We start from the raw sequence: 19,832 nt of genomic DNA on the forward strand, positions 1-19,832 counted from the left end.
GAAGCAGCAGGACGGAGTGCTCGTCAAAACTAATCAACAGGTGAGCTTTGCAGGGACAGCACGCCCCCCCCCCCAGGGATACCACGGTTTGGGAGAAGGGGTCTGGAAGGGTATCGGGTGCACAAGCTGGCATACTCGCGCCACCTATTCTCCACGCAGGAGCAGTCCCGAACGGCATCACCTATTACCACCAGTGACCACATAAGCGCAGAGGCCGAAGTCGAACCCGAGCAACCTCACCCCCGAGAGGGCTGCAACCGTGCCCCAACGCCTCCAAAGAGACCAGGTGAGCTTAACACTCCCCCTTTCCTACACAAACCCGTTCTTACACCGGGAAGACAACATACTAACACTAGAGCCGTTTACCTGACATGTCCTAATAGAAAGGTCGGGCAATTGCAGATAACTGCGCACACCTGACGGCCCTTTCCCTTCCCCACAGGGATAAAAGGCAGAGCATGAGAGCACACTATGAGGAAGGCTGAACGCACGAGGAAGTAGCGATTCCGGGATGAAAAGCGGTGGAAACCAAAATGACGACAAGGAGGGTATTACCCTTTCCAACCCAGACCCGCGAAGCCTTCGATAAAGGAACGGTAAGACTGTGAATTGCAGCTGCCGATTGGTGTGGCAGATGTCAATGGTACACGAGGCCCTCCCGCATTGATACTATTGCGCCGTTCATCACGCGACTCGAAAGAAACCATTCCCACTGATTGTGAGAAACACGAATTATCGCACGCAAATCATCGCATTGAGAAACCGCTAATTCAGCTAGGATCTGAACGTTCCGCGAGCGCGGCTCGATCAAGTCTGGAAGCCGGAATCGGACATCGCGCATCCAGAGCCACAAATCTCAATCACTGATAAGGGAGAGTTGTTATTTCGAAACTGCCAGTTGCAAAAGAAGGCTGTGGCGAACAATGATGCATCAGCTCGAGACACTGCTGCAATTCTGAAAACCCAACTAAACATTAGATCCCACTGGATTCTTTCGAGTCATTAGTTGATATTGCAAAGACACAGAAAATCCAAGCTTGAAAATTGTACCTCATGAAGGGCTAGTCCCGAAACGCGTCGTACACATATTTTTGACAAATTGAATTATCAACGTTTGGTCAATGCTAATTAAGCGAATTCCTATGTTTAGATATAATGACGACTAATTGTCACAATTGCTGTTTTTTCAAAAAAAATGTGAATGTATTTATTTACTGTCTGAAATACTTTTTTGACTTAATTTACAAGTGAATTTGTGAAGATATACATGTTCAAATTACACCAAGATTCTTCCTTGAAGTAAAAAAAATCATTTAACCACTAGAGTCATTTCTTGAATGTAATTACTGACTTCTGTCAGAAAAAAGTGTGCCCTATGTTTGCCCACCAAGATAGTGGTGGACCTTCCTCTATTTTCTATTGTATGCTGGTCTTGTAGCCGGGACCTACATAGGAGCACCTGAATTATATTATAGTATTTCAAAGTTAAACTTTCTTTAAATTAATGGTATCCAATTAATCCAGTGTGCACCTCTACACTATATGTTGCCTCCCGCATTGATAGCCAGGGCAGAGAAAAGTGCTTTCTGCTGTGGTACCGTCTTTGACTCCAGTGGAAGAAACCCTGACGAGTTCAGTAAAGCAGGTGAGTCGGAAGAAACAGATAGCAGACCGGACTGTATTAAGCTCAAGGTTGAAGTGGCGTTACGTAAAGGAAAGCAGATAATAGACCAAGGTCTTTTGTGAACAACCAAGGTATTGGGGCTAGAGTAGTCCACTGCGTGGGCGCTCATTGGAAAGACTCTAACAAATACCCCGCTCCTGAACAAGGAAGCCATGTTGAACTGAGAAAACTACAAGAACAAAGAGACCCCATGGAAGGCCAGCCAGAGAAGTCAAAGTGGTCATGCAATGGTTGAGTCAAAACCACATGTACAGTCGAAAGTCTTTTAAAACGTGGTGAATTGAAAGTGAACTGCATTATGAGGGATGTCCACAATGAGCCAGATTAAGGGAGGTTGACGTTGAGTTTTAATTACACATGATAGGTGTATTTGGACAGTCTGCTGGTGGAATGGGTGTGACAGTCACAGGAGGAAACAGCATTTGTTCTGCTTTTTTTGAAGATGCAGTTTCATTTTATTGCATTGAGCACTGTATCAATCCATATGCTATTTCCTCCGCCTGAAACAATAAGGTATTGGAAACAAGGTTTGGGATGGTTATTAAAGTATACATTTGAAGCCTAGGCATTAATTGCGCATGTTGATTTTGTGTTGCACATGGGCACGCAATGTACTGTAGATTTATCCTAAAACATATGAAAGTGTTATTCTTCACGCTACTGATTTGTACACTTTTTTCCCAGCCCCTGATGAATGGTCTGCATTTAGAGCATTATGAACGGGAACATGACATGTTATGTCAGCCATTGATGCAAACATTAAAGTTTGCCTATATATTATGCAAATATTGTTAACCAACAGGATTTGCTCTTGTCTATTGTGATTATATTGGATTGCTGTTGTATGTTTTGCAAACAGTAAGGTCCACATGGGTTGTTTAAAGATGTATAGATTTGTTTTGTTTGTTTTTGTGAGTATGGGAATGGTTGAAGGAGTGTGTGTGTGACATGATTATTTGATTAATTGCTGTGTCATATTGTTTTCGAGATTTCTGTACATGTTTTTGTATTAGAAGTGAATACATAAAGATAATTTTTATACTGTGTATTTGGAGTCACATGGATCAAGTTCTTTTGTTGGTTGTGCAATGATAGTCTTACCACATCTTTTTAGACTCCAGCCTGCCCTAAGTAAATAACACATTTTCCAGTGTTTGGTGCAGAGTAAAAGTTGAACACCTAATCTTCAAAGTCCAGCCATATTCTCTAACAAAACATGTAATATTCCTTTGGGCAGGTTCTTTCAGTGCTTACTCGATCTTCTTTCCTTCAGGCCTTTCTGCTTTCACCTTGTGTCATAAGACCTCTCCTAGGTTTCAGGCTTCTCTTCAGCCTTATAATGATCACTGGTGGGATTTTCCTAGCCCCTCGATTTCCTATGGTACACTATAGGTCTCTTCCAGACCTGGACTTTTATCAGATTTGCAATAGGTTCTCACTGGACTGTGGGTTCTTCTGGTCCCACAGTAGGCCCCTCCTTGAGATTGTTGCGTCTATTCCTCTTGGATATTGGCTTTCTCAGGATTCCCAACAGATCCCTTCTAGGCCTTTTGGTTTGTCAGTCTTTGCAACAGGACTTCCTCTGGACCCTGGGTTTCACTCTAGGTCTTTCCTAGTCCCTAGGTTTCACAGCAGGTGCTATCTGGGCTTTGGGTTTCTCAGGATGCACAACAATGAGTATTTACCCGCAACCCCATTATGGTACTTGTTAGGTAACCAATATTGTTACCCTCCTGCTACGGGTCAGGTCTCTCTCTCTCTCTCCCCCTATTGCGTTATGTGATGAAACAGAGATGATTCTCGCAGAAGACCTGGCCTGGGACCATTCTTATGTGGCCAGGGAAAGGCATGATCCTGACCCTGGGGATGGTGTTGCAGGAGGATTGCATGAGGGGGGGGGGGAGTAGGTCAGGAGGAATGGGAAACCTCTTTTTTAACTTTCCCCAAGACCCTTTCCTTCTAATGGCTTATTCTGAAATAGCAGAAGTTAGAACATTTGTTTTTGACATTGTGGACTCCAGTCCCACAATCCCCAACCTACTGGGACGAAGAAGATGGCTGCAGAGGCACGAAACTACAAAGTACAGCTTATTAGTGGAAATTACCCACACCTGAGGGAGACTGGAGGCATAAAAGGCCCACTCAGTTGCAGGCCATTAAGATCAGTAGAAGGTGGAGTAGTTGTGAACTCTCAGCATTGCAGCAGCAGCAGAATCTGGAGGTGAGTAGAGACACCAGACTCGCTGTCAAGTGGCGAGCAGTTGCCGGACCTGAGAGGGTCTTTTCCTCCAGAAGCCTTAATTGCTGAGGTTGCACAGAGGGAAGCGTAGTTCGAAGCTTAACTCCTTGAGATCAGAATTGCAGAGGTGGTGCAGCGGGAAGTGTGAACTTTAAAAGCTTTGCCCAAAGTATGGCTGGCTCCGGTGTCAGCCGAGCACCAGAGAGCCTCTGAAGCAGAGAGCGCTCTTTTTTAGAGTGGCGTGGGCCGCAGAAGACCAAAGGAAGCAAGTTGCCGGACCGCGAGAACCAGCTTAAGCAGAGGATCTGGTGGCAGCGAGGCGAACGGACGTGCAGACCAGACCCAGTGACATCACTAAGAGATTGTGACATCGGAGTACTCTGTAATCGTTTTCTTGCTTGCCAAGTCTGGGGGCCTTAACATTAGAAACAATGCAAGAAGTGGGAAACTCAAAAGGAAACATGGTTTTGAATACTGAACTGACAGAAAGCAGACACATCATTATTTTGTTAAACAAGCTGACTTAAAAAGAAGCAAGTGGATCTTATCACCAGACCAAAAGGGTGTGATTATATGTGTGTGGGTAAGACTACAAACCACCAACAAGAGGGTGCCAAAAGAAACCAACCCAAACAACCCTTGCTAAAGCCAAAAGAGAACTATAAGAAGGCAGGTTAAAAAGAACAACCAGTGCCGAAGCCAAGTGGGGGCAAAGGAGAAAATCCAAATGTTTGTAAAAATCTATTGCCCATATTTGCTCAAAAGATGAACTGGCTTAAACCCACATTGTCAAAGCCAAAGAAGTGTCTGGGTACGACAGAACCATTGTCAGCATTCGGTTAAAGCGGATGTTGGGAAACAAGAGTGGCAGGAAGGCTGCCCTTCTGGTAGAAGGTATTCAGAATGAGTGGAGCATAAGCTGCATTGCATGTGGCAATCACAAGTGTGGTACTGGTTTTCTCTGAAGAAATTCTTGTACTTGATGTTGTAAAGCAAGAGACATTGCTAATTAGTTGGAAGTTCACCTTTACCTCTGAAGTACCTTTAATTAGTAGTTTATTCTGGCCTGGCAATAGAGTACAACAGGTCAGGGGACTCTGTAGCATTTGATTATGTTCTGGCAGGAGAGTAAACCAGAGCAAAGAAGTTGTTGTAGTAGTAGTTGTTACACCATTTAGGCGATGGTCATTGTTTTACAAGAAAAGGTTCTGTGGTTCAATACAACGCTCCGCCTCACTGAAGTCAGCCAATTCTACCTGTACTGGTATTAGCGGTCTAGTCTTTCCACGTCCTCAACGAACGTCGGATGCAAGTCATGTGATCCCTTTAAAGCAGAAGCGGGGCTCTCTTCGTAGCGTTGCTACTGTTTTCAGAGACGCTCTGTAAGTTCGCATCTAGGGAGAATCAGTTTCCTCTAACCTTCATTCTCCTTTTTTCTTTCTTCTTATACTAACCACTCTATTTTGTACCGTAGAGCATCTTTTCAGTGCCATTTCCCCGCGATTCGCCTCAGTTCGCCCTTACTTCCGGGTCTGCCGAATCCAGCCTCCTGCCCTTCTTTCAGTCTGCGATCGGGCGAACTCTTGATACTCCTCCCGCCTAACACAGTGAGTGGTCTCTTCCCCTTCCTCTGTTCCTACCATATTCCATTTACTGCACTTACTTACCTCCCGTTACAGGATCCCCCGGAGCAATTGGGAGATTTATTCCAGACGGGTTCCCTTTCCAGTGGTTTTCTTCGCTCCATGTAGAGTCTTTCCCGGTACTGGAATTCCCGTAAGACCTTTTTCCTTTCTTTCCATCTCGAACACTCCATCTCTTATCAATCACACACTCGCCAATCATTCTTCTTACCCTTTAGAGTCCCGGCTTCCCGCACTACCGAGAATTCACAACAGAAGACATCCATCCACCCGAGAGGCACTCGTCTAGATCGTCCAGGGTTTTCTTCCCCAGAGGGTTTCCCTGGGGCTCGTGCTCCTTTCACCATGGGCTGTTCCATTGCGGTGTGGGGGCAGGGTCCTCAGGGGGTCTCTTACTTCTGCCGTTGCTGCTTCAGGATCACCAACCCAACCAGGTTAGTGCATGAATTGCAATATTCAGTTGAGCCGGTCTTGCTCATTACGTAATAGTAGTAGTAGTAGTAGTAGTAGTAATAGTAATAGTAGTAGTAGTAGTAATAGGCCTGGCAGGTGAGTAGACCAGGTGGAAGTTCACGAAGTACGGTTGTTTGGTGGTGAAAAGACGTAAAGAAGAAGTGGTAGAACTACTAAGCAGTCTTTGAACGGAAAGGGCTGTAGCATGTCTGAGAAACCAAAATTGGGAGCTGCGTGAGTTTGGAGAAGGAGAGAGACACCCAGGCAGAGTGTGGGCCACGAGAGGGTCTAACTGTCCGGCTGAGCTCCAGTTGCCGACAACTACAGCGGGAAGCTCTGCTCGGTCCGAAGACCACAACGCCACAGTAATCGGGTGAGCGAGGGGAGCTCTCAGTGGCAGCCTTGGGAGAGGCAAAGCTCGTGGATTCAGGAGGATCGAACAGAGAACCGGCGAAGCAGTAGAGGAGCGGTCACACACAACCAGTGAGTGCAATCCAGGGAACACACCATCCGGAGCGCCCTGCTAATACTGAAAATTATCTGAGAATGCCGAACGAACTAAAGCAAGTAATCTGTGAATGCCTAGTGATCTGAAAGTAATTGGATATAGTCCTGAATAATATATTGAACACTTTTGAATACAGAATGAATTGAAAGTCCCAACAATCACCTTTTGGAAATATAATATAAAGCCAAGCAAGTAATGAACACTTGAGAATGAGATGTTTAGCAAATATTGAATATCGAATTTACTGAAAACTTTGTGGGTAAAGCGACGAGCTGATGAAAAAAGTGAAAGTGCCCATTTGAATACATACATGCAAAATGAGAGTGCTAGTGTGAAAGAGCATGGCAGAAAGGTGGGGAATAAATAAGACCACCACAAAAAGAACTTTATGATTTAATACAGTGCGGCAAGGCCAAAGACTAACCTAGGATGTGTGACACATTGTGGCAAAGCCAAAAGACTAATCAGGAGAAGCCAGGAGAGTGTGCACCTGCACATAAAGCCGAGATGCTGACAAGGAGAAGATAAGTGAAATTGAATCTAAACACAGGGGCAAATAGAGAAGAACCTGTGTGGGCTGAAAAGCCGAGGGTTCCTGGTTGCGCAACCTGTGAGGGGTGGACCGTGTGGTCTGGCAACTGTGTGAAGACCAGGGAACCCTCAATTGTGCAAGCCAAAGACATTGTGAAACAAACCAAGAAGGAGCAATAAGTGAACGGTTAATACAAACCTAAAGGAGCGTCAAGTTGACTTGGAGTTGTGTTGACCTTGGAAGATTGAAACCAGGTATAAGATGGTATGTTTGAGTCTTTGGGAAGGGAACCCGTAGGCTTGCTCAACTGCAATGCTGACTTTTTAAAAAAAACTTTTTTTTCTGTTTTAAGTACACAGCAGTAACAAATATCAACATCCAAAGAAATCATTTTCGAAAAAACCACATCTCACATCGAGTAACCTGTACATAATTACAACCCCCCCACCCAGCACCAGAGTTCACAACCCATACAGAGTACCAATCAATACATAGTGAGGAATTTCCCCCATATTTTTTCAAACAAATGAAGCTTTCCATTACATTGAAAGATAACTCTCTCCATTTCCGCTACTCCATGCATTTCATCAATCCAATTTTCAATCATAACTGGATTCATCGTTTTCCAACTTCTCAATATGATCCTCTTACCCACAATTGCACCACGAAATATCAATTTTTTTCTGACATATGGATAGTCCCTCCAAAAGGACATCATTATTGAGTATCAAGGTCTGAAAATCAAAGGCTATTCTTTCATCTAACAAAGCCTCACAGATCCTACCGAATCCAAACCAAAAACCTTGTACCCTAGTGCAGGTCCACAGCATATGTTCAAAAGTGCCAGTGTCATGTACGCAAGACCAGCAATCCGAGTTGTCCATCATGCCCCTTCTAAAAAGTATTTCCGGAGTCCAAAAGACCCTATTGATGATTTTAATCTACCGGGAACGCTCCACCAAACTTAAAGAGCACAACCTAGAATTTGCACACATTTGACCACTGATCCTCATCAATTGCACTCCCAATCCTTCTGCCCCATTCCTCTCTCAGCCAATCATTGCTCTTAAACTCTCCTGCAATCGGACCATAGACACGACTCACCAGACCACATCCTTGCATTTTAGGTTTCTGCCAGAGTATTTCGACGTTCAGACTTTTTTCAGGTCAATATCACCGAGAGCTCTGCAAATCTTACTATAATCACTCACAGTGAATTTCGGAATATTAAATTTAGATTGTAATCCCTTTGAAGTCAACCATCTTCCATTCTCAAACAAGTCACATAACTAGTGTACGCCTGCCAGAAACCATTCCGACCAAAATAAGGGCTTCCCCTCATATTTTATACCAGGATTTAACCACATAGAGGCTTTAGGGTCCTTAAATGCATTGTAACCCAAACTGGCATTCAGGCCTATCCACAAATTGAATAGACATTTAGACAATGGACCTTTAACACCCCGTTGACCCTGCACAGTTGTCAATAATGCTCCGGGCCGTAAAGGACCAAAATGGCTACTTTCAGCACACACCCACTCATTCGGGCCCGGCTCTACAAAATCCATTAAGGTGCGAGACATAAAAGCCAAATGATATGCCTTGAAATTGGACACACCCAATCCACCTTTTTCCAGTGGTAGTTGTAACTTACACAACTTAAGCCTAGGCGCTTATGATCCCACAACATTTTTTGGGTAAGTCTATCAAGTTCTTGCCAGAAATTCTTCCCTATATCCATCGGAATCATGCTAAGTATATAATTAATCCTAGGCGTGGAAACCATTTTTAACGCTTTACTTTTCCCCACAAGGACAATCTCAGAGAGCACCATCTTTCCAAATCCAATTGTATGCAGTACAAATCATGTTCATGTTTTCCAATACAAAATCACTTAAATTCGGCAGAATCCACACTCCCAGATACAGCAATTTTTTGGCACACCATTTGAAACCCCACTGTGTAATGAATTTCTTGTCACAACATGGCACCAATGGTAGAACCTCAGACTTGGCCCAGTTTATCTTATAGCCTGAGAGCTTGTGAAAGGCCGATAAAATTTCCATAAGTCGGAATTGAAAGACTAAGATTCTTTAGGACCAGCAGTAAATTGTCAGCATAGAACCAAACCTTTTGTTGCATACCCCAACAATTCACACCTTGCAGATTCCTTTCCATCCTCAGTGCCACCGCAAGGGGTTCAATACCAATGATAAAAAGTAATGGAGACAAGGGACAGCCCTGTCTAGTCCCTCTTTCTCATTCAAATATATCTGACCTTAGACCATTGGTGTTCACATCAGCCGTAGGTTTGCTATATAGAAGGTCAATCCAAGAAATGAAACTGGAGCCAATTCCCATCTTCGCCAGGACTCGCCAGTTAACTCTGTCAAAAGCTTTTTCAGCATCTAAAGAAAGCACTGGCGAATCCTCCACTGATCCGGAATCCACAGAAATAGTTTGTAATGACCTTCTTATATTGCTGGTGGTATTCCTCTCTTTCACAAAGCCCGATTGATCCGGATGGATCAGTTTAGGCAGTAGATTCTCAAGTCTCAAAGCAAGCAATTTGGCCAGTATTTTATTATCAACAATGAGCAAACTAATAGGCCTATAGCTGGATGCCAAAGTCTCATCTTTTCCTTTTTTCAAGAAGACTGATAACATAGCATGTCTCGTTGTAGGGGGTAGGAGACCCTCCGAATGGGATGATTTAAACATGTCTAAGAAGAGTTAATGCAGAAGCTGGCAGCGATTTATAGAATTCAACTGGTAGACCATCCGGTCCAGGAGAACGACCCGAATTCAGTTTCCCAATCTCACCACAAGACCCTTTTGTTTGGAACTGTGTTGCCTTGAACTTGGGGAAGGGAACCCCAAGGATTTGTGGAACTGTTGGAACTTGAGAAAGGTAATCTCGAGACTTTGTGGAACTTTCTTGAACTTTTGTAAGGGGTGCCGAAAAGGCAGCTAGGAGCTGGAAGAAGCTCTGAATTTTTGTATGGATCAAAATTTCTTTTATTGTTGACATCCCTACACATTGTTTAGCTTTAGTTGTGAGGGCAAAGATAGGTTTTGGTAAAAGACCGACTTTTAAGTTGAACTTTCTGACTCAGATTTTCCTTAGTTCCGTTCAGGTCGGGAAATCCTACCTTAGCATAGGGTAAGTTAGGCCTTCAACCACCCTGACATTTGATTTAATAAACCATTTTATTTTGAATCTGATATCTGTGCCTTTCTTCATGATGCCTTCACAGAAGGTGAGGTAGAGAAGTATCCTTCAAATTAGTCACAGGAGGTAGAAGCATTTCTTTGCTATTGCATTGACTTGTGGTTCTTGTGAGTCTGTTGTCCACGAGTATTCCCAGGTTTTTTATCACGGAAGATTACTACGGTTGAGGTCCCACGCGCGATGGCCAGCTCTGGTTTGTGTTTGTTTTGCTTTCCTCTGGTGAGGGAGATCATTATTTCTGTTTTGGTCAGGTTTGTTTTGAGATTGTTGATGGTCATCAAGGTGTGTATGTCCGTGAGGCATTTGTTGAGGGTATTGTTTGGGTCTTGTAGGCGGTCAGTCCATGAGTTCGAATGAGTTTCATTAGGGAGTCTTGTAGATTTTGAAGAGGAGTGGGAAGAGGCTAGAACTCAGCCCGACAGTTAGACCCTCTTGTGGCACGCTGCAGCTATTGTTTTGGGTGTTGGATATAAATAGCAGTAAGTATGTTCTTTCAGTTCGGTTGGTGAGAAAAGATTTTGGCCATTGTAGAGCAGAGCCTTTTATGCCGCGTTCCTCTGGTCTCTGGATTAGTGTGTCTAATTGTGTTAAAGGTGGCTGATATGTCTAGTAGTATGAGGGCTGATCGGGGGCTGTTGTCTGCGTTTTTCTTTTTAGGTCATCCTATATGGATAGAAGTGCAGATTCCGTTCCTTTCGTTGGTCGGAAGTCTACTTGGGAGTTGTTGAGTGTTCTGTTGCTTTCTATATGGTTGAGTAATCTTTTGCAGATGTGGTTCTCAAGTAGTTTTGCTGGTTAGGGAAGGTTCAATCTAAGTCTGTAGTTGGTGGGGGCTTTGGCATTTCTTGTTTCGTTTTTTATGAGGGGCTTGATGTATGCTGATTGAAAGGTTTAGATACTATTGCCGTGTTTAAGGATAGTCATTAGTAGACTGAAGTATGATGCTGGTGTTCTGTGGTTCAGTATTTCTTTGAAGATGCCTAGTGGGCATGGATCACCAGGGGATCTGGCGAGGTTGGTGTATTGGTTTGTTTTAGGTTTCTTCAATTATAGGTTTGAATCATTCGCGTGTTGTGGTTGGTGGTGCAATGGTTTCTGGTGGTTCCGGATTCGTGTTTATTGTTGCTTCTGTTTTTTTTCTTAGGTGGTTTGTAATGTTGTCACATAGGGATTGTGATGGTACGAGGCAATTGTTGCACAATGTTAGTTTTTTGATTTCCTTGATGATTTTGATTTTGAATAGTTTTTTTTGTGGGTTTGTTGCAGATTGGATTCTTGTGGTGTGGTATGCTTTTTATTTGATTTTGGGGCTGCTGATTTATGCATTCGGTGTGCTCATCGGAATTTGTTTTTTTTTCCGATTGGTTGTAATGGTTTCTCCATTGCTTTTCTAGTGTGCGGTTTGGTTTTCTGAGTTCCCTCAGTTCTTTGTGAACTGTCTTGCTGCCATTTTGTTTGCAGTGGCTTTTGAAGAGTTTTGCAGGTGCTAATTGGTCTAGGTGTTTCTTCCGCTGAAGTCATTCTGTTTAACTGGGAGATGTTTGGTTTGGTCGGTTCCATTAGCTTTGTTAGGGTTTCCAGGTCAAGACTGTTCCAGTTTCTTTTGTTAGTATTGCGTTTCCATTATGCGACTTGGGATTTTGACAGTGAATGTGATCATGTGGTGATCACGCCATATGACTGAACATTGTCTCTTGCCACTCGTCCTATTGTCCCAGGCGTCGGTCTTGCAGGGGAACACATTTAAAGTTGCAAGCTACTAGCCAGGCATGAAAATTCATGTGTTCCCTCCCTTCTCGGGAGGATAGCTCAGCGGCAACGTGCTCTCCTTGGAAGCAAGACGGCACGGAGCAACACAGGTTCGAGCCCCGTGTCCGTGCTTAGAAACCTCTGGGTATTAAGCGCGTTATAAATAACCTATCCTATCATTCTCCATGGGCAGCCAGCATCCCATTTCTTATTCGCCAACTGTCTTTTATCCCTAACCATTGATGGTGGCGAGTGCACATTTTGAGCCCTGGTTCTTTTAATCTCCTCTTGGTACCGTTTGTGATTTTCTGTCCCAGATTATGCTGCTTTTGTACTGTTGTGGATTCAGCTCCTTTGCAAAGCTAGCATCACAGTCGTACTTGAAATCCCGAACTCGGCAACATAACAGCATCTCGCATCATATTCAGCTCGCCCCAGTTTAAAGTTTTATTTCTGTTCTGCCCCATTTTCTTTACTTTGCAGAGCAACAGGCTCAGAGACCTGATAAGACCGGGACAACAGATGTAAGGATTGGCTATTTTGATTAGGGTGGCAATGGAACTTTGTTACTGTCTCACCACTCCACAACGTTTATTAACTTTTTTCATCCCTTAAGACTTGGTCTCATGAGCGTCTCTGGTCACGGTTTCAGGCTTTCTTTTACTTAACTCCTCACTTTTCTTACTCTCTCAGGGTTTCCTCACCCTTCGATTTGACATCTCTACAGCACTCTCTGATTGTTTTAGTTTCATCAGGTCTCTGAATTTGCGCTCTACTAGCCATTGCTGAGTGATAATTGACTCTTGGCCTGTTAGTTATTACCACTTTTTGGAATAACTTAAACAGGGACTTCACACAGACTTTAGAACACATGATCTGTTTGACCTCCTGCCCTGCACGAGCGGAGCAACTAGTTATGTTAGTTCCTGTGCCGCACAGAAAGTGCTTAAAAGCAAGTGAACCATATTGGTACCTATTTACCACTCGAGAGCTCAGTGCAGAAAGCTTTGCTGCTTGATCCCCTGGCCTCTGTTTCACCTGAGCAGATCCTCAGATAAGAGGGCGATAACCTTTGAGACAATGGGGATTCGGAATGGGCAGCAACTGTGTTAACTTGGGTGGGTCACTAGAATCTCTGCACCATAATCTCTTTAGGTTTCTAGCAGAATGCAGAGTATGAGTAACTTGGTGATAAAATGTTTGCATTAAGTACACAAATGTCATCTATTTAAAAAGTAAATTAAAACATCCCATATGGGATACAAGGCGAGAGGGACAAATTCTGCAAAGACTGGGGAATGATATTGGACTATCTACGGGGAGACTATATGCAACAATGGTGCCACCAGAACATGAAAATACTGGAAATCATGAAGTAGACATTAAGTTGCAGGTGGAGGAGATAATGTGTGCACGGTCTCGCTGGGCTAGAAGTCGGGCCAGGGCGGTGTGGGGTGGTAATGTTTTATATATGTTGAAAAGCCTATAAAAACAAATAAAAAAAAACTAAACATCCCATTCAAATCTCAAAAATTAGACAATTGTTTTTTTCTCCACAGAATTTCTACTCTTTACAAGTAGAAATGCTTCACTTCCTCAGAAGAAGCTGCTTCCAGTCAGCTATCGAGGTGAGATTTCCATCTTTCATAAATGTAATCCACGCCTTGATGGGGTGGGTGGTATGTGTCGGGACTGAGGGATGATTTAGAGGTCAGGAGGGTAAGGCAGTACTAGGGGGTGGTGGGAAATCATAAACAAAAACATTGCTTTAGAAAGACCGCTCAGAGGTCTTTCTAAATTGTTCTCTCTCTCTCTCTCTCTCTCTCTCTCTCTCTCTCTCTCTCTCTCTCTCTCGTTTTCTCTCTCTCTCTCTCTCTCGTTTTCTCTCTCTCTCTCTCTCTCGTTTTCTCTCTCTCTCTCTCTCGTTTTCTCTCTCTCTCTCTCTATCTATATATATATATATATATATATATATATATATGTATATATATATATATATATACGTTTGTAGCATAGAAGGGAGGGAAGTGAAGGTGTTTGTGCGGGTGTCGAGGAGAAGTGTGTGTCATGGAAGAGGTGGCGGGTGAGCGAGTAATGTATGTGTGGGGGGGATTCCATGGATTGATTAGGAATGTATTTGGCTGAGAAGAGCAGGGGAACAAGGGGGGGTAAAGCCCCTGATTTTAAAGGGTGAGTGTGGGCGTAGGATCAGTATTAAGGGGGGTGAGAAATGGGAATAATCATATGGAATCGTTGGTGGTGAAAAATGTAAGTCTGGAGGTCAGAATGATGGTGATGGGGAGCAGAGGGAGGGACTGGTCAGATGTTTGAGGTGGTGATGGTGGCTAGATGGACTGGGAAGCGGTCCAGATGAGATAAAATATGCCCAGATTGGGGAATAGTAGTGAGCGTGAGGCAGGCTGGACAGAGGCAGTGGATGACAGTAGGGAGAAGGGGGAACATGCTGAAGTATCAAAATGTTCACACAGATATTGGTGCCCCCTTACTTACACAGCTCTGGAAGTGAGTGTCTGCACACTTGCCGATCCTAACTTTATTACTGTTGACACTGTCTAGCATTAAGGACTTATAACACAAAGTTTGATTGATGGATGAGGAACAGATTTACCAAAACAAAGTACATAAAATAACTTGGAACTCTTGGGCCATGTTTGTTCTGCTAGCTTGTCATCCTCTGGCTGGACTACTAAGACCCTTGGAATTTGCATTCTCTCCCTTTTCTTCTTGTATTTCTTTCCTACCATTCTTTACACTATTCACTTTTTACGCCAGCTAGATTTTAGATGGGCAGCACAGCACATGCTGCTGCAGGTGTTAAAGGTGCATGAACAGTCTTCTTCCACCCTGCTTCACAAGAGTTAAACGTTTAAACAGAGAAACAGGAGGCTCTCCCATAATTTAAATACTTTAAGCACCCCATAAATCTTCCACCCCCTCTCCCAGGGGATAGTGGTAAGATTAGAGAGACTACTGGTATGTGATGGAGTACGCCATTATATTCCTGCCGATGCCAGGGCAATGGGCAATGACGTCATTTGCAGGGATGCAAGTCCCAGAAAGCGTGAGCTAACCATAAGGATAACTAGAACGCCTTCTAAACTCCCCAGCATTCTTCTGTCCTTCAAACGGGTTTGTTGAGGATGACGGGTGGGTTCCTGAAAATAAGGATTCTCCCTTCTCTGAACTATAACTCCAAGAGGGAAATCAATCACCAGGAAACTGTCTTTCAGTGACATTAAAAGGAGAAAGTACTCTATAGACAACCCAATCGGATTGTATCAACCATAACCCACCACAAATGTAAGATTCTCTCTAGAAAATAGCTATGGCCATGGACTAATTGGACAGTACGCCAGTTTACCTGAATAAAAAAAATTAAAAAACCTGTAGATTTCATAAATCTTGGTCAACTTTTTACTAGTTCTTCAGGACATGTTGCATGGAGTTTATTACTGTTTCATGCTGAGTATTTCCTGAAGTGTTCTTTTCTTATCCTGGCAGATGCAGAGGTTTCCTTTCCGTCTACTCCATGGCTGCGTCCAGACTCGCACTCCAGCCCGGTCCTGTTTGCAGGGTCTGCTTTTCCAGCGTCTCTATCCTTCATTGGCACGCTCCATTCAGCCAAGTATGACGTCCGTGATTCAGTCCCGGAAGTTGCACATCTCACCCCATTGCTTCAAGAAGAGGAAACCAGCAGAGCCAGAGCCTCGAGAGCTGGACCTACTGCGATATGACATGAAATCCTTGAAACACAGCCCTAAGCCTGCACTCTACCTAGGCTTAGCTGGTCTTGTTCCATTCATCTCCCTGCCCCTCATCATGGGTATGACAGAGGTCTATTACCCTGAGCTGGCCTTTGCACAGTTGGCATATGGAGCATCTATACTGTCCTTCCTTGGTGGGGCCAGGTGGGGATTTGCAATTCCCGAAGGTAGCCCAGCAAAACCAGACTGGATTAACCTAGCAAACAGCACGGTGCCCGCCCTGTTGGCCTGGGCAGCGCTTCTTTTAAGAGACAACTTGACAGGGGCCACCATCCTGCTGATCATGGGATTCGGCATAGCCCTGCACTATGACCTCTCGCTCCTTCCAACCTACCCTGCCTGGTTCAAGGCTCTTCGAAGCATCCTCACTCTGGTGGCCGTTTTCTCTCTCATCTGCACATTATTCGCCAGAACCGCCTATCCAGAGAAGGCATTACTGAGTAAATGAAGCGCAAGACACAATGGCACTGTCAATGTGAGTGCCAAGGAGAGATTACCAGCCCTATTAGGGCTGCTGACACTAACCCGTTACTTGTCCTATATGCTCTCATTTGAGAAGAGAGGGAGGAGGAGAACTGCTATTGCACCAGCAGTGTGTTCTGATACTGTTCTGTGCTGACCAAATGTAATTCTCATTTGGTTTGGAGGGAATGCTTGTGGAAAATGGTTATACCGTTTCTGTCATTGATGTAGCAAATACCAACTGGCATGTCTTGTCATTTTATGCAGCTGCACTGGGGAGCTGATAGGCTAAAGATTTGACTTTTTTTACCATTTGTTTCTTTCAGGGCGCTGCCAGATTAGAACACCCAATGTCACCTAAGCACTCCTGCTGCAGCTGACATTTAGGGATGTGGTGACTCTGCCCCCTGATTTGTAATGAAAGCCCCTCCTTTGCGACATTTGGATTTCTGATATTATTCCCTTTCTGTGGGCTCCATCTTGTTTCAGGAGTTTATTGTGAAATCGATGCAAGACATTATTTTATGAAAGTCTGTAACATGGCTTGGAAGGTAGACAACCCATATCTTATCGACCTCGTATGGAAAAGCTAAAAACCTGTTGGCAACTCAAACCTTCCTCGCAAGCGATTCCCATGGAACACCTAGAATATTGTGTTGGCGGCAATGTAGGTGGGTGTGCTAATGAAGAGTTGTATAGTCCCATCTGGTGAGAGATTTGGGTTGAAAGCAGAGACTGCTTCCAAATGTACTGTACTTTTGAGAAACATGCTATAAATACAGTGTATGTAAAAACATTGTCTGGTGCTTTTTATCATTGCTTCGCTGCCAGGTTTAATGACTCTCATACAAAGATTTCTTTCCAGAGAAGGCATTAGTAGTTTCCTTTTATCTGTTAATGTAGTGAACTTGCCAGTGCCCTTTCAATAAAGTCTGTCATTAAGGGAAACGACAAAATTCAGCTGTCACAATTGCCAATGAAGTAACACATTTATCAGGGTGCTTGGGCCATCCTTCTATCTTGTCTAAAAGCACGAATTCCTCCCAACCCAGGAATCCAACCCCCGCCCCTCCCACACCACCCGGGTTAGTATAAACTGCTGGGTTTTCACTACTGTCTAAATTCAGATTTTGTTAAAAGGGTGGGCCTAAAAGGCAAAGCCTTATCTGTCTAAGCTCCTTCAGGGACTTCCTAGATTGACCCTACTTTATCAGTGTTGACTAAAAGGATTATATTCAGTACATTTCAGACAACGCACTGCCTGATTTGACCTAACTATCATGCCCATATGTTCCTGTCCATCTCTCTGTCTGGTGAGCTTCTCTCACTACTCTCCTTTGCCCAACTCCACTCATCTTCTTCCCTTCTACTCCCTACGTCTTCCCCTTCTTTACCTCTGATGGCTATCTCTGCTGCCTCCACCCTTAACACTCCTACTACCACTACTCCCCACATTCTTCCATGTCACTCATTTCACTATCACAACCACATTCTATTCATTCTGTGCTTCAACAGTCTCAATTATTGACCTTGCATGCACATTCACCACTCCGTACCACTTGCTCTCACCAACCTGTACTTTACCTTATTTGCCAATCGCCTCCATGCTCCAACCCACCATCCTTCCTTCTGCTGGTTTCTTGGTCTGTCATTGCTTCCTCCTCCTCCTCTGACCACACGCAAACAACCCACACCATCCGGTTGCCACTTATCTCCCCCTCTTTTCTGATTGCCCCTCGCCAGTCTGGCACGGTCTTCCCTGCATGGGAGATGTAACAATCATGGGAAGGTACAAATAGCGGGTTAAGATCTGCCCCTTTTCTCCTTGAGGAGATGCTTTTCTGCAACAATGGAAGCCTGCAATGTAAGAGTTTGTGTAAGGAGGGGTGGTACTGCCACCCCCATGATAAGTGCAGTCTTGTTGGGTGATTGCTGTTGTGCACACTGGTGCTGAAGTGCTTGGAAATCCACGTCAGAACTCTGGTCCCTCTTTCATTGGCTCTCTCCAGGTTGCATCTTCGGTTTAGATAGATATAAGCGGATTGTGTGGGGCACTGAGAGGTTGACTTCATGGGGGAGAGGTGTTGAAGGGGAGTGCTTAGTATCTCCTTATTGTTGCTGCTTCTTTAATAGTACCATGTTACAGGGTTAGGTTACTGACCTTGTCACAAAGCCAAGTAAGGAGTGCATGAAGCTTAGTCTCTGGGGCGATGGTTGCAATATGTGTCTGAATGCCAGAAAAGATAATTGCCGTAGCCTAAGCTTGTGAGGACAGGACATGGGCAACCTTCTGATCGAAAGTTTCAGAACCTATAGCTTGTATACTGCAGAGACTATGCTCTTTTTTTAACTTGGGATAGAAAGATTGTGGGAGCTCTTGTTTGCGGTTGAAATTGCCACAACTGGTAGGGTACAAAGATCAACTTCGTCTCAACCGCCAAGAATGGAATTGTAGGCCATGAACATTCAAACACTACAGAACAATGTACAGGCAAATCCAAAAGAGAAAGTGACATGTCACACAGATCACAAATGGACTGGTGTCCTGTTAATGTACCATGTGAGGTAATATGCTCAGAAAATGATCTCTGACCCGTTGAGGCAGACCCAGTAGTTTCTGATCTATGTTTGCATGCGTACATCGCACATCAAGTACACCTACTGGCATTTAAGAGTCCACGCTGAAGTTCAATTGGGTGAGTATGTCTCGGTGGTATAATGCAGGTTATGTTCCTCTATTCAGCTTGGCAACCTGGGGTCCATGCAAGATGCAGCGAATTCTGCAGCTCATGTCTGTTGCCAAAGGACTAGCCTGCATTGGGACTTTTCAACCCAAATCATTATAATGTTGCTGCCTGATCATATGACCTGTTCAATATAAAAATGGGACAGTACTAAAGTAGATGTATAGAAGAAAAGGCAAGCTTATATTTTTGGCAAGTCACCTGTAGTGGGCAGTAGGAACGTGTGATCTAGGGATAATTTTATTCTTCATCTTGAATTCCTTTGTAGCTTATCTACGGTGCTCCCGTTTCACGATGGAAATCCCAGTGAAACCCGATAGAGATATCTGCACCCCAGGTCCTAGTCTTCGTTTTCCTTCATCACACAACCGTAGTCCCATTCTCGTCTCTTGATTACTTCCAGCTTTCACAAACATATTCTATATTGGTGCTAAAGAAAAAGGTAGAGCCCTTTAATAAGGATGCAAAGCACTTCATGCGCAAGGCAATTAGCGATATACAAAATAAGAGACTTCCTCTACTTTACACAGTGAATAATATCAAGAAAGTAAAGAACAAATATCGTAATTGGGTGACGTGGTGGAGGTACTTGACCAAAAATGCCCAGTGTCAGTGGATGTTTGCAGTATTGAGAAATGGCAATTTTAGAACTGTGTGGCAGATACTGGGTACCGCCAACGGCACTAAGAACAAGTTAGTAACCAATCCATTTAGCAAGGAATCCTGGAAGCATTTGATTCTTTTTTTACATTTTATTTAACAACTTGATTTATTGAGATTTGGTGAACTGCTGCATCAATA

The 19,832-nt window shown here is 44.0% G+C and overlaps 1 protein-coding gene across 1 annotated transcript in view; it reads left to right on the forward strand.

The window, feature by feature from the left end:
• TMEM69 (transmembrane protein 69) overlaps positions 1 to 17,083 on the forward strand; it is a 70,111-nt gene extending 53,028 nt beyond the window's left edge. The window contains exons 3-5 of the mRNA XM_069642389.1: positions 13,600 to 13,668; positions 15,563 to 16,300; positions 16,614 to 17,083. Of these exons, the coding sequence (XP_069498490.1) occupies positions 13,600 to 13,668; positions 15,563 to 16,273 (780 nt within the window). The 3' untranslated portion in view covers positions 16,274 to 16,300; positions 16,614 to 17,083. The remainder of the gene's footprint in view (positions 1 to 13,599; positions 13,669 to 15,562; positions 16,301 to 16,613) is intronic.
• Positions 17,084 to 19,832: the final 2,749 nt, after the last annotated feature.

This window comes from Ambystoma mexicanum, chromosome 1q, assembly GCF_040938575.1.
Source record: "Ambystoma mexicanum isolate Mex_15411 chromosome 1q, UKY_AmexF1_1, whole genome shotgun sequence".
In the NCBI taxonomy this organism is placed as follows: domain Eukaryota; kingdom Metazoa; phylum Chordata; class Amphibia; order Caudata; family Ambystomatidae; genus Ambystoma; species Ambystoma mexicanum.